Source organism: Scardinius erythrophthalmus, assembly GCF_964197995.2.
Source record: "Scardinius erythrophthalmus genome assembly, chromosome: 25".
NCBI lineage: Eukaryota > Metazoa > Chordata > Actinopteri > Cypriniformes > Leuciscidae > Scardinius > Scardinius erythrophthalmus.
Window position 1 is genome coordinate 24,903,051 of NC_138245.1, and position 23,162 is coordinate 24,926,212.

General features: G+C 37.5%; 1 protein-coding gene across 1 annotated transcript in view; it reads left to right on the top strand.

Moving 5' to 3' along the window:
* diaph3 (diaphanous-related formin 3) overlaps window positions 1–23,162 on the top strand; it is a 363,248-nt gene that overhangs the window by 269,919 nt on the left and 70,167 nt on the right. Inside the window, exons 25-26 of the mRNA XM_081358271.1 lie at window positions 3,282–3,444; window positions 22,359–22,494. Of these exons, the coding sequence (XP_081214397.1) occupies window positions 3,282–3,444; window positions 22,359–22,494 (299 nt within the window). The remainder of the gene's footprint in view (window positions 1–3,281; window positions 3,445–22,358; window positions 22,495–23,162) is intronic.

The following is a 23,162-nucleotide window of genomic DNA, read 5'->3' on the forward strand; positions in this document are numbered from 1 at the left end:
CCAGACGTAGTTTTGGTATTGAGGTCAAAGTTAACTTGCCTTGCGTTCGCTATAAACAGTGGGTGATGGTCACACAACACGACTCGGCAGATTTGAAGTGTTTCCCACCTATTGTAGTGACCATTCTCGATTAAAGGTGGTATCAGTGATTTCAGGCCCAAAAATATTTTTATCACATTCATCTAATCTTTCCTAACGATCCGCTAGCTGCCCACCCCATAAGCATGCCGTCAAAAAAACGCGTCTCTGTAGGCAGCCTAGGCTCTGAGATCTGCACACAAAAACAAATGGTTTAGCCAAACACTCAAAACCAAAACAAATAGTGTTCCAACCAATCACCGACAGGGGGAGGGTGTTGTGAGTTTGTGTACTGACTTTGGTAATTTAATATCACTGTCTTAGTAAAGTAAGCCACGTTAAGCGTTTTTCACGTTAAGCGTTTTAGAATGTCCCCATTGCGCGCTGCGGCTGCGTCAGACTGTTGCTGGATGGACAGGATTTACAGTGAGTTATTAAAATCGCGATAATCAAACACAATTTTAATGATAATTAAAATTTGAACGATAATACTAACCGTCAGTACATTTTATCGTGGTTTATAGTGAAACCGGTAATTGTCCCATCCCTACCCCAAGGACACACACACACACATGTATATATATTTTCCTTCTGGCCCACTGTTTTCTTTCTTTGTCAGCATGTATGTACAGTAGATTGTTTCACTCTCCATTCCAAAAGGAAAACTTTGATCTTCATCAAAGATTTTCTCCCATCCCTTTTTTTCACACCAGACTTGTGTTCCCAGCATGTTATTTTTCAATGTGCACACATATGGCAGTGTTCATGTGATATGCAAGTGAACACGTGTAAGGTGTTAATTAATGACATGCGCAACTATTAATATTGAGCAATTCCATGCAAATGTCACCTTACCATGAAAAAAATGAATGAAAAAATTTTTACCAAAAGAGCAAAACTCTATTTAAGTTGTGCATTTAGGTATGAATTTTACTGCATTAATGTGCTTTAATAGAAATTTGAAGGAAATCGCCATGTTTATCCACCACATATGAGGTGTTCACCGATAGTAAAATTACATTTTCATCCAACTATCATTTCATGTTTTCAAAAGAGTTAGATCTTTGATCAACTAATGGTCAACAATGAATTGGAGTGGCATCGGTCCGTTAGATCAAAACAATTTCAAATAAAAAATTTAGGTTACAACTGCATCTGTCTCTGTAGACTGTAGACATTTATTTAAATGCAGGTCCTACACTGGTTACACTTAACAGCATGAGAGATGGCGTGAACACATGCTATATAATCACGTGCTATAAATTATCCATAACCATTTGCGGTACAATTTCAGTTTTAATTTGATTAAACAGAGAATATTTGTTTTTGATATGATTTACATCATTTAAAAAAATGGAGACTTCAAGCTTTGTAAAGACGTTTCATGTCACAGTGACAAGCATTCGCGGAGTTACAGATCATTTTCTGTCGCGTTTCAGAATGCACTTCATATTGAGAGAGACGGCAGAACATGCATCGTTTATTTTCTTTTTTTTTACGAAAAACTCAACATTTTGTTTTTATTATTAGTGTACACAAATAAAAGACATTTAACAGTTTTGAATGATGCATAACACTTGCCTGTATGACAAAATTCGGCTGAGTTATTTGAGTCTCTTTTGAACTGACAAGAAAAAAAGCGAGACAATCGCATCGGCGCAACGGCCGACCCCAGGGGGTTAACTTCCATTCTCTCATTATCTTTAAAGGGGTCATCGAATGCCTATTTTCCACAAGTTGGTATGATTCTTTAGGGTCTTCATGTAAAGTTTGTAACACACTTTGGTTAAAATTCATTAATGGTTGTGTAAAACAACACCCTTTTTACCTCCTCAAAAACAGCTTTGTTCACAGCGACCCGTTTCGGTGCATGTCTCTTTAAATGATAATGAGCATCTGCTCACCCCACCCCTCTCTTCCATGGGTGATGTCGACACAAGACAAGTGCTGTCTTGGCAATCTGCCTTGGTGGACAGTATACAAATGGCTGAGGGCGGAAATATGCTAATACGGGACAGTCTGTCAGTGGTCGTGGCGGAGCATGAGCAACATGTCATATTGCTCAGAAAATTCAAACGGTATTGTATGGTGGTGTGTCCACACACTGCAAAGACACATTTATATGCAAACTCCATTTAAAAGTGAATTTTGCATCCGATGACCCCTTTAAAAAGTGAAAAATTTAGGGTTTTTTTCTAGTCTTGCTCAGATCTGAATAAATTTATGGTTGTTCAGTGTTGCCATAAGGGTCACCTTAAAAACATGGGCTTTGCAGACATTCGCTTACATTCGATATAAATGCATGTGGGCTGCAAATAAATGTGCATAAAATAAACACTGGTTTAAATGACTGTCTACAAGTACTTTTTAGCCATCTATAATTATGTTTGTTAAAGAATAAAATGCCTGTGTGTATACATGCTTTCCCAATAAATTACATGTTATGCATTGGCTCCTACTGTACACACCAGCACAGCGCATTTTAATTGGATAAAGAGCAGTAATGGATAAAGCACTTGGCTCTGTGCAGAAGTGCAGCAGTTTTAACCATAATTAAAATTAACTGGACTTTTAGCCTACATGTGAACTATTTATATCCTCTTATACGATATGTGTCTGGGTTTTTGCATGTGCGGGTTGCACAACTTTAGCAAGTGTTGCATTATGGGCTTGTAGTCTTTCGATCAGGCATTAAAAGTGAATTGTTTTCATTTTGGTTTATTCTTAGCGGAAACTACGCTTAATCTCTTGCATTTCACAACATCCTCTTCAAATGGTAACCTTTTAGAATAAAATAAAAGATTAAATTTCCTTGCCTTGAAATGAGAGAGCACTGAAATAATAAACTTGAAAATTAAATAACAATTGCATAAATTACTGCCGATTTATTGACATTTTTTTGTGTATTTATGTTCAAAGGTGCAGAAGTAAGGATGATTGTTTCCTTGGGTCATTGGTTTTTGGGGGTTAATTTGTTACCTGCAATCAGAAACAGCATTTTTACTCTGGAACAACTGAAAATGATTTTTTTTTTCTTTTTTTTTTCTAACCATTTTATTTAATTCATTTAACCAAAGTATCACAATAAAGACGAAAATGTATTATTCCTTAAATTATTTTAATGAAAATCCTGTTGACAACATGTTTTCTCATTCACTTTTCAATACTGTTTTGGAAAAGTCCTTGACAATGATTCCTCACAGTTTCTCTACGCAGGCGAGAGATCAGTATCAGAAGCTGAAGATCATGCACAGTAATATGGTGACCCTTTACCTCAACATGCTGGAGTTTTTCGCCATCGACTCAAAGAAGACATCCGTGGAGGAACTCTTCACTGACCTCAGCAACTTCAGAGCCATGTTCATGGTAAGCCGTGACTCTGATTCAGCTCATAATCACAGTCTCTATATCATATGAAATGGAGTCGTGTCAGTGCCCTGTTGAAACCAGCTTGTGTTTGCAGTATCTGCAGCTTTGCAGTAGCCCCACACCAGCTTTCAATGACTTTACAGGGAATAATCTGGTTCTCTCTCCTTCCAGCCTTGACCCTTTTGGCCCACAAGCCCTGACCTACTTGAACAGGAGGAAGTCTTGTGTACCTGTATGTTATCATAAGTAGAGGGAACACTGGGTATTTAGTAGCCAAATATTGCTCGTCTTGCAACGATAGGTGCGGGTTATGCACACATTAAGACTGAGCGCTTTCTGTCTCCACTTACTGTCATTGAGTGTGTGATTGTGTGTACGTGCTTTCACACACTCCCTTCATTCCCATTCTGAAGGTTCTAGTGCACTAATCTGACAAAAGAGAAGCCGCCTGTCTCCTTTATGAAAAGCCATTTGAAATGCAAAGTTATTTTCCACTTGGCTGCTACAGTGATGAGACGAATCTCGTTGCCTTTATTATTTTAAATGATTTCATGATGGAAATGCTGAAATTTGGGGAATGAGCTGACGGCGGGTCCACCATCAGATGCATGATAATGCACTCCTGTGGCGCACCTTTGAAACCTGTTCTCGGTGCAGTGAGGGACACAGGAGTGCATTATCATGCATCTGATGGTGGACCCGCTGTCAGCTCATTCCCCAAATTTCAGCATTTCCATCATGAAATCATTTAAAATAATATCTTGCACTTCAGACGAGCAGTCTGTGCTGTACTCCATCAGACTGAGTTTTCAAACTCGCCGTGAAACAAGGCAACAGTGAGCAGGATAGGGGTTGTAATTGACCAAAAAGATGATTCTTGGTTGTGTTTTTGCTTAATAGATTTTAGACTGGGTTTGGATCCTGATCAGCTGACACAAACAAAAATGACACTGAGGGACAGTTCATTCAATACGTGTTAAACTTTAGGAAATACACTGTCAATTCATTGTCAACAATATGTTGTCTGAACCAGGGGTTTTCTAACTTGGGTCTTCTGAAAATAAAATAACAAATAGAAAAATAAGTATAATGGATTATATTAATAATAATATAAATTAGTGTTGCACGATGTATCGATACTTCAAAAGTATCGCGATACTCGGAAATTAAAAACGTCACGATACCTAAATTTATCAGTATCGATACTTAAAAAAAAAAAAAAGCCTCCCTATGGACGTCTGTGTTTTTTTCCTGACGCACGCAGCAAAGAACCTGCTGCTGTCAGTGTCATGTGACAAAACACTACAGAGATGGCTGCATGTGCGAGCATAATCGTTTATATACTGTCTATGAGCACAAGTGGTCCACGACTCGTAGAAAAAGATGACGCGAGGAGGAGTGACATATGGAAGTAAGTTGCCTACCTTGCTCTGTTGCACGGTGCACCGATACTTCAAAAGAAAGCCAGAAATGAAATACGTCACGATTCCTTAATTTATTAGTAGGCTATCGCTTCTAAGAATGGCCGCGTTCCAGATTTGTAAAGGCCTGACACACACTGGCTGCGTGTCGTGTCCGTTTTTATTTCGGCTCCCATGATGCATACCTGTCAACCCTCCCGTTTTTCCCGGGATTCTCCCGTATTTTACATTGCTATCCCGCTATCATCCCGTTTAAATAATTCCCCGTATTTCTCCCGTATTTTTAATCTTTCTATAATTTTTTTTAAAAAAATCCCAAAGGGCGCAAACCAGTTAAGCGGAAATCCCGCCCTACAGCTAATTTCATTGGTTAAGGTTACAATGACGGGTAGGTTTAGGGGTCAGTGTTTGGTGTAGGCAATCAGTACTGTGATTCACATGACCAATAAAATCTTTAGAATCGGCTGCAGGGCGGGATTTCCACTGAAGTAGTTTGGGGGGAAAATCGCGCAAAGAACAGCAGCATCCGAGGATGGGTGAACATGAGAGAGATGGCATTAACACACGCAATTATGTCAAAATGTCCGTTTTGTCGAGTATCCTCATAAGAACAGTCTGAGCAGTCTATTAGTAAAAAAAAAAAAAAAGTCGTAAATGAAAGTAAAGAGTTGTGAGAGAATGAGACGCGTGTGAGATCCGTCAGCGGCTGTTTTTAAAGAGACAGTAGCCAATAAAGCTTTCTGTCAGTAAAGTTAATCAAAGAACAAAGGTTAAGGTAACAGAGAAAAGCACTCACTGCTCTTGACTAAAGATCTTTTTTTACTTTAATAAGGATTAATCTATGTACAATTTAAATTGTATGCAGTGCAAACTGTTTGATAACTTCAATTTCTGTATATTTTTCCTACCTGTTAGACAAATATTTAAAATATACTGTTTTATGTTTTTCTACATTAATTTGGAGATTAATTGTGAAATTATTACATTATAAAATGTAAGTTTTTTAATGGCAATTAATCGTGATTAATTAATGTAGTTAATTGTTGCAATTGATAAAAATAAAGAAAGAAACATGAATAAGTCTTATGTTTATTTTAATTGAATAGTATGTATGTATTTATTTATGTTAATATCTGCGCAATTAATGTCTATTTAGCCTGCCTCTAACCCCCCCCCCCCCCCGCGTTCAGATTTCCCGTATTTTGGTATCCAAATGTTGACAGGTATGATGATGTTAACTGCCTGCGTGACACACGCGTCTGGGTGCAGCTCGAGACGCGCGGAAAACGCGTGCATTCTAGAAATCTATTTTTCACGCGACACGCACACGTGTTGGAAGCGTTTCCAGGCAAAATAGAATAGGAAAAGATGTTTCTATGTCATTTTGACACGAATACATATTAATCAATGACATTTTGATGTTTGAAAGATTTGACAAATACAATATAAAATGTAATTTAAAACATATGATCGATTTTCAAATATTGCACCTCTCAATACTGAACGAATTATTCTGTAGCCTATTTTGCAGTCAACACTGCCGACGTTGTCTTTGCTGCTATATATATTTATGTTTAACATGAAGTATAGGCCTTCCACAACTCTCTCCCCACGTCAAATATATCACCAATAAGGCTTATCATACCAATATTAAACATTGTTTAATATAATCGCTGTTCATATTTTTATTCAAAGTTCAGAATCAAGATAAAGCTCTTGTGTTTCTTATTATGATAAATGAGATAATGCTGCTAAATGTATATATTTTTTTACCTTGAATGTCATTGCTCTAATTTATTTTTTATATTTTGATATTTCATATTTTGTTCAAATGTTTAATATATCTCTGTTCATATGTTCATTAATTAGTGTGTTATATGATTAAATGTTGTCCCGGTTTTAAAATAAAGCACAGCAATGATATTTGAGAGAGTTTCTCCCTTTTCAGGAAAAGTATCGAAAAAGTATCGAAATCGCAATACTTGACTTGATATCGGTATCGAAACAATAATTTTGGTATCGTGACAACACTAATATAAATACTATATTATGTTATATTATATTAATATTGGCTGTATAAGTACAGTCATGATGTAAATTACATTGATTAATTAATGTATTTAATACTTTATTTATTAAATATTATTAATGTAAACTGTATTATATTTACCTTCATATGTCCAGATTTTTTTTATATATATAAACTTCTGGCTTTTGAACAGTCACAATGTAAATTAATTCATTTTTATCACAGTAACATCAAATGCATTTACAATCCAATTTACTTGTGTTATATGTCATATTTTAGAGTAAAACAATTCAGGTTTTTTTTGAAAATGTATTTTTTTGTCAAATAATATTTTAACAAATTGTTTTATTTATTCACTTATTTTACATTGTAGACAATAACCCTAGGAACGTGAATTAAAAAAAATAAATGGGGGTCAATTTTAGTTTCAGGCTGACTTTAAATCTCGGTGACTTCAAGATTTTAACCCTCTGAGGTCTGAGCTGTTTTCTGGGCCCTGGAGGTGTTCTGACATGCTCTGACATTTGTGGTTATTTCTGTTACTTGTGACATTTTCATGGCTAAAGTCTAATTACACTGTATTCAGCACAAACTCTGCTACAATAATATATCAGCAGCATGTATGTAAAAGTTTGTAGTTTTGAGATAATGACATTTATGCGTGGTTTGTGAAAATACAAAAATAAATTCTCACTGAAATAAGGTCATGAAACCCATACTGATTATTTCTTCACAAGACTTTTGAAAATTGTATCACGTAGCCTAGAATATTTGCTCTAAAACTATGTGAGAATCACCCTGACTGCTCATTCAGAGAAGACAATATATTGATTTAAAATTTTTACGACGTGTTTTGTGTTAGAAAGCAATATGCGAAGGGGCGGATCACCTCATTAATATGAAAGCTTTCCACACCTGAGAAAGACAAAGAACCTCCCTAATGGCCCTATTAGGAGCTTATCAGGGCCCATCATTCTGACCAACCTTGCACAAAGAATGAGGAGATTTAAAAAAGAATGGCTTTTAAAATTGTTTGGATTTATTTACAACACAACATAATCTAAAGATACACAACAAAAAAGCACTTATTGAAGAAAGAGACCTTTGTGCCATTCCTAAAAACATTGTACATACCTTTCATTTTCTAAGGTGTTTGATTTTCACTTTACCATGTTCATGTACAGAGACATGTACTGTGAATGTTGAAGTCAGCAGGACTCAGTGGCATCTGGGCCCTGAAAAAAAAAGTGAACATACTGATATCAAGAGAAAGGCCTGCACGATTTTGGGAATACATTTTAGATTTTTCTTGTTAAAATTGCTTTTTAAAATTCACAGAATACACACACACACTCACACAAATGTTTCCAACAATATATAATGAACACCAGGTTTGTTGTGCCTTGTAGGTATAGGCTATGCGCAGTGCTGCATAAAATAATAACAATATAGCAGCCTATATATATTTTCAAAAAGATTTCAGTAACAACTAAGCTAGAGAAAAATATATTGATTATCATGTTACTTCAAATGTTTCCATTCGTTATGATGATATGAAATGAGATAATAGTAAAAACATGAAGCCGTTTGGAGCGTTTTGCTTTTCCAAAATATGATACATTCAAACGCGATCGCGATCAAAAATATGATACATTAAAACGCGATCGCGATCAAAAATATGATACATTAAAACGCGATTGCGATCAAATATAAAACATTATGGTTAGGCCTACCATATACATAGCCTATCTACGTTTGAGCAGATATCCACAAACACAGTAACATTAAACACGGGTCTAAATATTATAATATTCACCATATATCTAGCAACAGTTCAACTGCAATGTGAAATTTATGCAACAATAGCAAACTAATATGTAAGAATTTCTTACCTTATCTTTCTTGTCTTCAAATATCGTTCTTCTTCTTCTGATGTAAATCCAATGTAAGCTCAGGCACGTCTTTCAAACTCGACGAAAAGTGAAGTGAAGTGTTTTGTTGTTGAGGTAATGAGGGCGATCGCGTTCCATGTGGAGATTTGCATGTGAATATCTTTTGCGCGAGTGGGCGTGGCCGAATTAAAAATAATTAGGAAGCGTTTGAGAAGCTGGAAATCTTGTTGGTTTTATACAAATTACTTAAACAGAGAATATTTGTTTTCGTTTTGAATCCGATCATTTAAAAGTACACACTTAAATGTTTATAAAGGTGTATGGCTCATAAATGTGTAACAAGTATTCGCTGAGTTTTGTTTCAGTTTATAGACGTGCTCAAGAAAAAAAAGTTCACCGCGACGGAGAGGCAGAACGCACACACTGTTTATTTTCTTTATTTTACAAAAGCACAATGTTTTGATTTGATTGGAAGTGGACACATACAAAAGTAGAAATACCACAGATTCTTTTTTTATATTTATTTTTTTCTGTATGACCATAAATGACGGAGAAATTTAAGTTTAAAGTGCTACAATGTGGAGAAAATCCAGCAAAACGCGCCGGCGCGTTTGTCGACCTCAGAGGGTTAAAGGGGTGTAGCCAGATGCAAATGTTTCTTTCTTCTCTAACCCATTCTTCCTGCCCTCTCTGCTTCTCTTTCTTTTTGCTGTCCGTTCTTCACCCTCATACAGAATGTCTCTCCCTCGCTCTCTCCCTCTCTCTGCCCTTTTCCAGGTCAGTGAGTTTTCAGCCCTCAGAAGCAGCTTGTTTAAATCAATGCTGAGGAGTGGCAGGGGACCAGCAGTAGAGCAGGAGGCTACAGGCCTTCACACACACTCACCTTACCAAAACACTATGCACTCACACATTCCTGCACACCAAACACACACACACACACACACACACACATGCAGACCTGCAGCAACGCATGCTTAGTCATCCTCTCAATAACATCTCTCTCGCTCGCTCTCTTCGGTTCTGACTGCTTTTTGACATTGACAGGATGTCTGCATTTTGATGGAGATTGTTTTTGGCTGCTGCCCCACTGATTCCCAGCAACACCGGCACATACTTGACACACACATTCCGACTTTCTCAACCCATTTTCCTATTCTCTTTCTTAGGGTGGAACAGTGACAGGAATGAAGAAAGAAAAAAGAGGGACTATGAGACAGACTAATATAGGAGAGACACAGAGAATTAAATGAAAAAGGAGGGGACAAAAGAAAGGCAATAATGCTGCAGCAGCAAATGACCATTCCTGTCAATCAGACTGTTATGAATAATTGAATTTGTGTAGGGAGAGATGAAGATCCCACCTCACCTTACCTCCTTTCACTTCTCCATATAGGAGCATTGTGCCTCTAAACACAGTGAGCTACCTCTGCAGCATTTTTGGGCACATTTGAGTGCTTGTATAAGCCTTTAATGTTCAGAAATGGCGTTTAGGTAGCCGGCTTTCATTTTCATTCAAAGACTTTTACGAAGCCCAAAAATGCTGCTTGCACTGAAAAAATTGTATCAGTAATGTTGTCTTATTTTCTTATTAAAATATCTGAAAATCCTTGAAACAAGAAACACTTGCTTGAGAAGCAATATGCAGCACTGCATAAACTTTTTAGTTTTTAATTGCATTTATAAATATTTAGTTTGTAAATAATTAAGTTTTGAGAGAACATCTTTAATACAAGTGTATTTTGTTTTAATGCACAGGCATTTTATTTCTTGTTTTAATATATATTTAAAGTTAAAACCAATGAGAAAATGTCCAATGCTATAAGACATAATATACTTAAATAATCAAAATCTATGAAAACAAGCTTTAATAACTTATAAGGTGTTGCTTTATTAGAAATAGAAGGACAGAGCAGAAAGTTTGTATTGGGAATGTATTGAGAGGTAGCCGGATCTGCTTTACCAGGGTTAGTTTTACAGTCTTGAAAAACATGTGTGGCCAAATGGTCTGTGTTTTAAATTTTTTTTTTTTTTTATAAAATCACAAAGATTTGAGACAGGATTCTTATGTGACATAGTAATAGTAATTTGGAATTTCACACCTTGCTCTAAGTTGCAGGTTGCTCTTGGAAATGCATCCTCGCACGTAAAATACCAAAAAAATGGGGGGTGAATTGTTTTAAAGAGCAGTTAATTATGAGGCTAAAGCTCAAGAGAGTCACACAAACCTTGCCAAACCTCTGAATCACACCCTATAATCCTGTACCATGGGAGTTGGTGTGCAACAACCACTCTTTCATTTCTACTGTTGACTTTTAAACTTTAACTGGCAGCTCTGCCGTATCAGGAAATAGCCAAAATGTTACACATAGGCACACAAACACATCAAATCATTGAAGCGTTGTCACAACCCTCCTCATAACAGACTGACCAGGTGAACATTGTCGCATGCGGCTCATTCTGTGTGATCCTCATCGCCTAACACTCTAAGAGAGGCTAATGTTGGACATGCCCTCGCTCGCTCTGAGCCCCTAGTGTACAGGGTGCTAGTCATTTTACATTGAACTGTGTGTTTCAGAGTCTTTTAGCGTGCGCGTGTGTATGAGCGTTCTCCCTCTCTGCTCACCCACCCGTTTGAAATAGACCAGCAGCAGTTCGGCAGTGCTGACAGGAATCCAATTGACCGTGGCTAATGGCAGACAGACAAGGGAGAGTGGGTGAACACGGGATGACCTGCAGGCAGAGAAAGAGAGAACAGGATGGAAAATGGGCATCCGTTCATCTCTCCTTGGCACAACCCATAAAGCGAGAATTCAAGACCGATAATCGCTATTTATGATGTATAAGGTCATTAAAATGATTATATAATCTGCAATCAGTGCAGTAAATACAGGATTTATTAAAGTTCATCTCATCATGATAATAGCTCAATGATATATATATATATATATATATATATATATATATATATATATATATTATTATTATTATTATTATTATTATTATATATATATATTTTTTTTTTATATATATACATATTTGATTTATCAAAGATGTCTTCAAGCTCATCTATAACTTCAAATCCAACCCTGAAGCTCCACTATCCTGCAGAATTTAGCTCCAACCCTAATTGAACACACCTGAACACAGGATAATCAAGGTCCTCAGGAGTACTAAGCTGCATTTGGTTAAAACTGTTGTAAAAGTATGTTCTTGTAAAAGTATCATGTGAAAATACTTTCTTTGCTATTGCCATATCTGACCGAACTACAAACTTTCCAGCGATGTCTGTGAAAAAGGGATGTGCGCTCAACAAGCTTGTACTCATGCTCAATCCACTCCAAGTACACGAGCGCAGTATCAGGCCTGAAATCCCCCCCCCCCCCTCAATTTGTCTGAGTTGCTTTTTAATGTAGACAAAATGGCACCAGTTTGTCTAATGCCAAAGCAATTACTGGAGCGAAATTAGCTTCGGTCACTGTAACCCTTCATAGCAGGTTTGTATCTCCCTGAATTTTCTCCTGTCAAACTGAATTTGATGCGAATGAAAGGGGAAATAGCAAGGGCCTCACTCCTGGCAAGACTGCAGTAATTGAGTTCAAACGATGACTAGAAAATGGAGAGCGGCTGTGTAATGAGAAAACAGACAATTTTGGGCCAAGGGAGACCACAGAGTTCCGTCCTAATTTCTGCACCCCATGTTTATCTCTTTCCCTTCGCTCTCCACCTAAACACAGTTAAAGGCCATTTATGCAGATGAGAAGAGAGGAATTTTATCCCCTATTGACTGGGAGAGTGGGCGGAGTCTAATCAGACACATTGGGCTTGGCAGGAGCCGAGCAGATTTGTAGAAAGAGTGGCTTCATCAGATTAGCAGGGTTATATGAGGTAGGCAGGCAGCTGTTGTGATCTATATTAAGGCATGTCTTATGAGAGCCCCGGCTTTGAGTTTAGAGTTTGCCAGACATCAATCACTTGTAACAGCATTTTAGACTCTTTCCGACACACTTTGTTCAGCTCACATGGAGTCGTCTCTCACAGTGAATGCTGATTTAAATACTCAAAGAGATACAAGTTCAGAAGTTTGCAGAGACTGAGAAACAAAATGCAAACATTTTGTTCCCTTGTTTCCACATTTTCCATCAAAATGATGCTTGGGCCAAAGCCGGTGTGATGCTGTTACCACAAAACCTGGACACAGCAGACACACACACTCTTAGAGTCGTTCTTGTGTCTATGATAAGTATCTCAAAAAGAAAATCATAGTATTTCTAGATGTTTTATTTAAGTTACGGAAAATAAAGTCATTAGAGTAGTTATGCTGCTCCGCACATACAAATAAGGTGTCAACTTAATTCACCTCACATCAGTTGCAATCTGCTTTGTGTTTTAATGGGATTTGTCTAGTTTTGTTTTGTGTTATTGCCTGTTCACATCAAGAAGGATAACTATATTAGTGTCCTCACCAATGAATGATAACGTTCAGTTTATTTTAAACAGCGCTGCAGAAATGTTGTCTGCTGCTTTAAATGCTCCAGCTCTTTAAAGTAGGGTGGATTTTGATTGGCTGTCAATGTATTTATCCTTATTCAGCTGGAAAAAAAATGGTTCTGAAAGTGATTCCAACAATAGCGTTCCCCTGTGACGTTATGGCTGTGTTGTGGACTTCACTTTTCTCGTATAATTACAACGATTATTACAATTGTATGGGTATAGTTATTGCCCTTAATGTGAACAGGTCTAGAAGGACTGATTTATTTTTATTTTTTGAAAACTTTACATTATGAGGAGGTTATTACATCCCCTGGCCTGATGTTAGTGCATTTATGATTGTATGTTTAAGTTTTCTTCTGACCTAGATCAATCATGCCTACAGTGGAAACGCATTGAATGGAGCCAGATTAGGCACTGTATCCAGTGACAGCAAAGGGGTATGTCATATAGTGGTTGATGGCTGGGATTGTGCAGCATGTCCAGAGAGAGCGAAGCCCAGCAGTTCAGGTTCATCAGTAACACTTTGTAATGGTGTGTGGGGTGCAGAGAGATGGATAGTGTATTCTGAGGAGTTTCCTCACCTCAGCTGTGTGTAGGATTCTCCCCTTAACCCCTCATCAGTCATTTACACACACATACACAGATGCTGACTATGACTAACAGCAAAGACTGTGTGGTAACCCCCATCCTCTCATGCTCTTTTTCTCTCCCTAAACTCTCATTGCCTTTACTTTGTGTTTGTATGTGCATTTGTAAGAATTCACCAGTCACTGCATGCTGTTAACTCTATAAAAAGCATTAATAGTTTAACCCAAGCATTTTATTTCTGTCATTTACTCACCTTGATGCTGTTCCAAACACATATCACTACTAAAAGTTATTCCGTTAAACACACACAGACACACACAAAAAATGGAAGTTCTGGTATCGTAAGGATATTAAAGCAATTCATACAATAGCTGTGTGTGAAAAACAAACCAAAATTTAAGTCATTATTCACTTTCTCTCCAATGAGCAGGCAACCACTGCAGATTATTAAATCAATGAATGGAACATAGGCATCTTATGGAAAAATCAGATCAATTACTACATCATTCTTCCAATCTCACTCGGAAGAATGATTCATTCACCAATCTACATTGCTTGGATCTTGTATGTTTTACTTACCTGGCCTGTCAATTGAGGGACAAAAACCTCTCAGGTTACATTAAAAAAATAATTTGTGTTTATTATGTGTTTATAGATTAACCAAAGTCTTATGGGTCGTTTCAAATGTAAATGATGATGAATTAAAATTTTTGGGTGAACTCTCCCTTTAAGTGCCATTGATCAGAACAGCCCTTCAGCAGTGTGGCAGGGAAATCCGTCTCTGTTGAGGCACATCGTGGCATCAGACGCACTCACAGAAGCTGGGTCATGCCCCTGTATCTCTGATGCTCTCATAGCCAGCGGCAGCTTTATAAACTGTGTGAGATTAGCAATACTGGGAATGACTCGGGCAGTGGCTTTGATTTACATTAGAATAAATCAGGGGTGTGCGTACGTTACAGTGATTGCTATTGATTCCGACTGAAGTTACACCTTTTCAGTATTTATTCAGCATTGTGAGATTTACTTGTATCTTTAGCGTTCCTCTGTACTGTATTGAAAACAATCAATATCAGCACAATATTGTGCGTGTATAAAGGACTTAAGGCAGTGATCTCAAACTCAGTTCTTGGAGGCCCACAGCCCTGCAGAGTTTAGATCTAACCAATTCCAACTAACACCTGCTTGGAAGTTTCTAGTAATCCTGAAGACCTTGATTAGCTGGATCAGATGTATTTGATTAGGGTTGGAGCAAAACTGTGCAGAGTTGTGGTCCTTCAGGAACTGAGTTAGAAACCACTGCTTTAAAGGACCACTGAAGTGCCTTGGAACTTGCAGCTTTGTATAATGCGTTGATGTAATTTCCACTGAAACAGGAATCTAAGGCGGGGCATATTGAATGGCTCCTCCCCTTTTCAAACAGCCAATAGCGTTTATTTTACCTCACAAGACTGCAAGTGGTACTTGACAGCACCATGGAAGTGAATTCTAGCGCTGATGATTTGTTGGACTCAGTTGTAGAGGTGTGAATAAATTTAAATTGGAAAACCGAACACACATCTCCAACCCATATTGCTCCATGATATGTCTGTCAACGATCGCTTTGGCCAGGTGGTATGTATAGCATAGGGGGCGAGATGCTTTAGATTCTATAGAGCATTTAATTGGACAGAAGATGTGATGAGAAGCTGAAGTCCGCGGTAATGTCATAAAATTCGTGATCCATTTTAGCGGAAGTGAGAGACTGTGAGTTTTGAATGTTTATCTCCTAAATGTGAATTTTGTCATTGTTTTGGAACAAACCAGCTTATTCATAACCTATTCATACTAAAAGCTAAAAGACAAGAAAAATTATTTGGGGGGCCTTTAAGGTCTCTCAGGCAATTGAAACTATAATTTCCACAGATTAAAGGTTTTGTAACCTGTAAGTTTTAACCTATAAGTGAATAAATGGATTCAGCACATAGTTCTAAAAGCATTTCATAATGCCATTCAATGTGGAAACATGCATTTCTTCTGTTGTGATGTTTTGTGAGTTTCTCTAAGAGCTTGTTTTCTTCGGTAAGTCTTCTATCATGGTTTTCAGTCAGAGATTAGACCAATTCTTATGTTATTATTTTCTATTATGCCACTGAAGAGGCATAATGGAACATCCTCAGCCTCCTGCACATTTTACTCGGAACTGTTATTGAACATCTAATAACTAGTTCACTCATCGTTCAGCGTTGGCCCATCTGCTCCTGAATGCTGACTCACGTTGGAGCTGTTGTACACCGAGGCGCTGTCGACTTAATCGTTGCATCTGATGACAATCTCACTCTAAACTGCTGTCGATACTTTACTTTACCCGAGTATGGTGGCCACTGCGCGAGAGGTAGGATTGACATACCTGTCACATGCAGTTCAGATGAGGCTGCTGGTCACAAGCGAAGCATGTTGGGTAAGACCTCTGTCTGTATAGTGCTTCTACAGTGATTAGGGCTGCACAATATTGTAAAAAAAAAAAACCTGACTAGGGCTGTTACGATTAAATTTGAGTACTCAATTTTTAAAAAATCCTCGATTGCAATTTACCCGTGTCAAATAACCGGAGAAATACCGGAAGTGGCGCATTCCACGGATGAGAATCCATGAACTGCATTATTAGACCATAAAGTACATACTTTTGAGTATGTAGTGGAAGAGGAGGCTAGCTTTGAGACATACTACTTTGTCATAATTGCGTCTTTAACAGAAACAGCAGCCCATAAATCTTATTTTGACAGATTGCCAACAATTAAAAGTATGCACTGTCAGTTTCAGAGTGAAGCTTGGCACTTAGTTCATTTACATGCGTGCCCTGTTTCACTCTGAAACCGTTAGAACATATATTTTAATTATTTAAATCGCAACCTGCACAATTTGGCAATCGCCGTAAGCCAAATCTGTGCAGTTCCGCTGTGTCCCATTATAGCCACCTGCAGAAGACCTGGGTCAGGGCACCGCCAACATCACTTCCTGTGTAGAAAACCGAGACCAATTGAGCAAATTGCTGACTCAAAACAAGCTTAAAGTTACCGTTGCCAATTTTCAGAGAGGCAAGCAATAGCGTGCTAGCTTTGAGCGCATGAGATCCCACCCTCCCTTCAGAGCATCTCCAAAGCCACGCCTCCTTCAAAACACAAAAAACCATGAACTCATACAGCAGGGAGAAAACAAAAGCATCACAAGAGACGGCATTAAACTACCTCATGTCTCAAAGTACGTAACATTACAATAATAATGAACATAAACAACTTCAAGGGCACTGACCTGTACCACCTGACTGCTGCAGATTTATTTCAGCATTGATAGCGTTGCCATTGAAAAACATAAATTCGAGTCACGAACTGTTCCAAGTATAACGTCATGGGTTTCCATCTCTTACAAATTACTGTAATTATGGTGTGTACACAGGCAGGTAGGACATCATATCATTGCATTCGGACCGAATTCAATGAATGGATGAACATTTTATGGTCCTACATCTTCCACAGAAGATGTATCTACAGTACATATACTGTACATGCATGTAATGTTTCTGGAACAAATCACCTAGCCTGCATGTAATGTGAATTATTCAATTGCCTCTTTTTCTCTATCAGTGAAGATGTTCCCTATATCAAATTAGGCTTCTGGCAGAATGTTTTGAAATGTGTAGAAATTTGCATTTGGGCAACACCAGTGACAACTGACAAGTCACAAACAGTGTATTAGAAGTCTAGAAGTGTTGAAGGAAGGGCAGGATCATTATGAATCCCCCTCTTGTATTAGTGTTGATATTGATGTCCATGCTACAGAGCATGAGGTCACGCACCACTGCTTTTCATTCTCCTCTAATTCTAATGAAAGTGTTTAAAGTGCTCTGTGTGCGCACAGTCACAGAGCCATGGAGAGGAAAGCTGATTTAGCCCACCTTCCATCTCGCTATCTTTTTCCCCTCGTCAGGATTTACTGTGATCGCAGACTGTGGCCGTAATCCGCCACACGCAATGGGGAATAAGCCTCGTTATCATGTGACTTATACTCTGTCTTGGCCTGCCGTCAATAGCCATATTTCCTGCTCATTTAAGGGACCACTGCTCCAACTATGGATCAGTTGGAGATCTGTGAGCTGTGCAAAAAATAGACAGCGACATCTGCCTTAGCCATTTACGAGGAACTTTTCTTTTTCTTTTTGTCAGTCCCCTCTTAGAGCAGGTTTTTCCATGGGACAAATATTAGATATGATGGTGAAATGCTTTAATAGGACAACAGAATTATGGGTTGGCGTGGTAGTAACAGATGATGGTTTCATTGGCCAGTCAGAGAGAGTTTGTGTGTAAATATATATAAGGGGTTTGCAGCATAGCCAATATCTGTAACAATCTCAAATGTCTACTGTATATTTACGCTGGTAATCCAGAGTTCTCGCGAGAGCACAAGTTAAATTTGCGTCATGATGCTCATTAAATATGCCCCTCGATCTGAGCTGCACCAATCACATCGGGTTATCTGATATAGGCGGGCCAGAGGCGAGCTAAACAGATGACGACAGCGCTGTGATGTCAAAGTCATTAGTAAACATTGCAAGATGGCTATGGATGAATACCAGTTGTTTGAAACGGCTTTGGCCGCTACAATGAACGAGTTAGACTTGGCTTTTTATCTAAAACAGGAACAGAAGACGCCGCTCGAATCGTTCCTTTGCAGGGACATTTTTGCTGTTTTGCCGACCGGATACGGTAAGAGTATAATCTACCAGTTAGCTCCGCTGGTAGCTAAGCGTATGGGGTTTATTGTTGTGATTGGTCGTAGTGTTATCCAGTTGCGTGCAGTGAGATTTTCAAATGCATGCTTGATGCCGCCCCTCGAGCTGGCCGATTTTCATTAGTCGATGCCAGACCATTAATCTTTTAGATTTAGGTCTGGATTTCCAGGCTAGTCTATATTCGGATAAAACTGGAAGTGGGTGTTGCTTTACCCGGAACGTAAGTTTGTACAGTTACTTGAGAAGACCGTTATATCTATGGTTTTACTATCTGAAAATAATTGCACACTTTAGAATGTTCGTCAACCAATCAGTTTCAAGCATTCAACAGCCCCGTAGACATGTAATAAAATATAATTTATAAGAAAAAAAGGGTGTGTGCATATGTATATGGGCTTAAGTGGACTTAATATTTATCCATTTGCATGTGACAGGATATGGGCCCAGGATATGTGCATTACTTCTGTAAATGCATTTAACTTTTTTTAAATCTAGAAATGCAGTACTCATAGCCTTATGTAAATTATTGAATTATGAATTCAGGTTATTTCTCAGCCGTCTTTATTTTTCCATTTGCGTTGAACTCCCCTCTCCCCACTCTTTCTCTCCCACTCTTTCTTTCTGCCTTTTCTCATTAAACCTGTTCGTCTTTTGCCTCTTACACCTTACCTTTGTGTGAGGTGTGCCACTTGCTCTGTTCTGCACACTTAGAAATACATCCATTATCTGGAGAAGGCTTTTAAGGCTGAAGAGAGAAAGAGAGCCGGAGAAAGAGAAATATGAAGAGTTAGGACAAGGTGACTGCTCTAATGATGTTTCTTTCTGATAGCTTGTTCTGATTGCCCGAGTGTTCTTACACCTAGAAAAGTAGCCCTCATCAAACCAAAAGAGGAGTTATAGATTTCTAACAACCCTCTCCAACCGCTAATGGTTCAAAAAGAAAAGAAAGCAAGCAAGGAGGGGACATTTTGCTCAGTTCTTGTCCCCCAGATTTTCTTGAAAATGTCTGAAGTGCTCAGAGCGTTGTCAAAACCTGGGAATGGCTTAGTTAATGAGAGGTCTTTTTCTCTCTTTCTCCCACTTTACTCCACTTAACATTATTTTCTTCCAGTTTGTCTTTTCTTTCTTTCTTTCTTTCTTTCTTTCTTTCTTTCTTTCTTTCTTTCTTTCTTTCTTTCTTTCTTTCTTTTTCTTTCTTTCTTTCTCATGTTACACGTTACATTTTATTTACTGTATATTGCAGTCAAATATGTAATGTATTAATTATAATTATAATTGATCAAAATTATTCACCCCCCACATACCCCCCCCCCCCCCCGGTCAAAATATTATTATTTTTTTCAATAAGACTCTTTCATGTTTTTGAAAAGTCACTTAAGCTCACCAAGGCTGTATTTATTTGATCATAAATACATTAAAAATACTAATATTGTAAAATATTATTACACTTTAAAAGAACTGTTTTTTTTCTGTTATAATATAATTATATATAATATAAAATAAAATAATTTATGTAATGTAATGTCAAAGCTAAATTTTCAGCATCATTACTCAAGTCTTCAATGTCACATGATCCTTCAGTAATCATAGTAATGTATATATCACTTACCCCAAACCTTTGAATGGTAGTGTATCGTAATTTCAAAAAACAACAAAAAAACACACAACTTTTCAACATTGATAATAATAATGAATGTTTCTTGAGCAGCAAATCAGCATATAATGATTTTTTTAAGGATCATGTGACACTGAAGACTGGAGTAATGATGCTGAATATTGCAGCTTTGTCATCATATAAATATATTACAGTTTAAAACATATTAAAATAGAAACAGTTATTTTAAATTGTAATAATATATATATATATATATATATAGGACCTAAATAAATAGGTCAGTACACTTAAATCATGAATGGTTTCATTTCAAACCTTACACGGTTTCATTTCTCTCTCTCACTCACACACACACTCTCTCACTCACTCTCTCTGAAAGCACGTGTGACAGTCACATGAACACTCACACATGAGTCACTTCACTTCATTTTACTGTTTCATTTGGGAAAAATTATCATATCATAAACACACAGAAACTCAAAGATCTTCATGGCAACCCGTCAAAATTAAGAATTGGTTTAACTTGACAGAAATTTATTACCGGAAAATACACAAGCACCGAATTTGTGGGGGGAAAAAACATGTCATACAAATTAATTATTATTATTTTTTTTTTAAATAGTTTTTTTATGAATTTAATTAGACATACTTTTTGATTATTAACATTTAATTAAACCATTAAAATGGAACCCAGAAAACACATCATTTAGAATTTGAGGGAAATAAAAACATATCTCATAAGGTCCTAAACATGTAATGTTTGTTAAACTTTTAAGAAATTGTTGTTAAATTGTATAAGTTTCATGATTTCAATTAGACATGCTTTATGATTACTAAATGTTTTATTTAACCATTAAAATGGAGTCAAAAAATAAAACGGGAATAAAAAGGGAATCCAGACAAATTAAAATGGAATTAAAAAATAAAACTGAACTTCATCTACCATTTTCGAGAGAAAAGTAAAGTAAAACCATTTAAGGTGGTTGAAGTAAAACCATTTACTTCATCAGTCTTCATTTGTTGTGAAATGATAACTGAATAACTTAACAAATTTCCTGTTTAATATGTTTTATATGGTTTCAGCTAGCTTAAGCGTTGGGTCAGTCAGGTGTTTTGTTGCTGCAGGAAATGGTAATCTTGACCATGTTACTGGCACCATGGATTCTTTGAAGTACCAGGCCAATTTGGCAAAGAGTGTGATGCCTTCAGCATGTAAATTGAAGCTTGGACTTTCCAGCAAGACAATGATCCCAAGCATACATCCAAGTCTACCAGAACATGGTTCAGGGATCGGGCACGGAATGCCCTTGAGTGGCCGTTTCAGCCTCTAGATTTAAGTCCCATTGAAATTCTTTGATGGGATTTGAAACAAGCGGTGGCAGCATAGGAAGCACAAAATGTCAGTGAGCTGGAAGCTTTTCACATGAGCAGTGGGCTAAGAGTCCAATAGAGAGGTGTCAGGGTCCTCTGAACACTTGCCATAAGCATTTACTGTATTTGGAGGGTATAAAGGGTAAAGGATGTTCCGCCAAACACTCACTTTTGAGGTTGAATAGTTTTGAACATGGATGTTTGAGACTCAACTTGGTTCTTAAAATCATTCAAATGTCTATTTATAGACTGTTTACTGAGGTCTTAGTTTGGTGTGTTCGACTCAATTGTATTCACATCACCAGAATGTTGTGTAGGTCAGTGACTCCTGGGCTAAAATGAAGAAATATGAAGAAAAAAATAAACTTTATACCAGCTTTCAATTTTCAAAGTAAATCGACATGATTTGCACAATATTGCCAACGCATCACTAATGCAAACAAGAAAAACATTACCATAAAAATAATTGGTCAACAATTGTAATTACTATTTACATTGTTTTACAGTTAATATAGATAAAATAAATGTTCTCATAATCATTAATAGAAATGTTTTGTAACATTATGCATTTCTTTGTCACTTTTGATCAATTTAATCAATGTGAGTAAAAGTAATTTGCTGAGTAAAAGTATTAATTTCTTTTAAGAGATGTACTAGCCTTTTGTTTGTAAATGGCAAGTTTATCTTTACTTGTTTCCTCAATAGTCTGCTCTATCTCTGCCTTTTTTCTCTCCAGCAAGCGGTGAAGGAGAACGTAAGGAGAAGAGAGGCGGAGGAGAAGCAGAGGAAAGCGAGGATAGCCAAAGAGAAGGCAGAACGTGAGAAGCAGGAGCGGCAGATGAGGAAGAAGAGACTGCTGGAGGTCAACACAGGTGAGATGTTTATCAGTCACTCACTGAAAGTTTTCACGAGAGTGAGCTTTAGAAAAATCACCTTTGAAGATGGATGAAACGAATCCCTGCACATGCACATGGGAGCTTGTTTTAAACAGACAGAAGAGTGAGAGCGTATGTGTGTCCTGTTGTCAATCTGTTACCATGTGAACAGCCCATTGTTGTTATAATGCCACAAACGCAATGGAATTTTTTGAGCACCATGGCTTTCATAATGTCGAAAACGTTACTTTGTAGTGTTTGTCAGTTCTGAAACAGGCCGATCTGCATTACTCACTTTCTATAATGTTTACATTCTTTTTTTTTTCTAAGTGAGCATCTAACTCTAATGATGCAACGTAATGCATGATGATAATAGAGATGTGATTGGATTACAAACAGGTTCTGTGCACTCATGAGACACACATGAAATGAGTTTGTTATAATATGTTGCCACTCGTGCTTGCCTCCTGCTGTTTGCGGAATGTGTGTGAGGGTGTGTACATACACGCAGCGGGCTCTCAGTGTTGACTGGGATGAGTTTTGTGTCCGTATCGGGTCTCACGCTGAGTCAATAAAGCAGAAGAGCAGCCTGCGTGCATTATTCATGCACTTAAAATACACACATACACACTTACAAATGAATATGTGGAGTGTGGTACTATCAG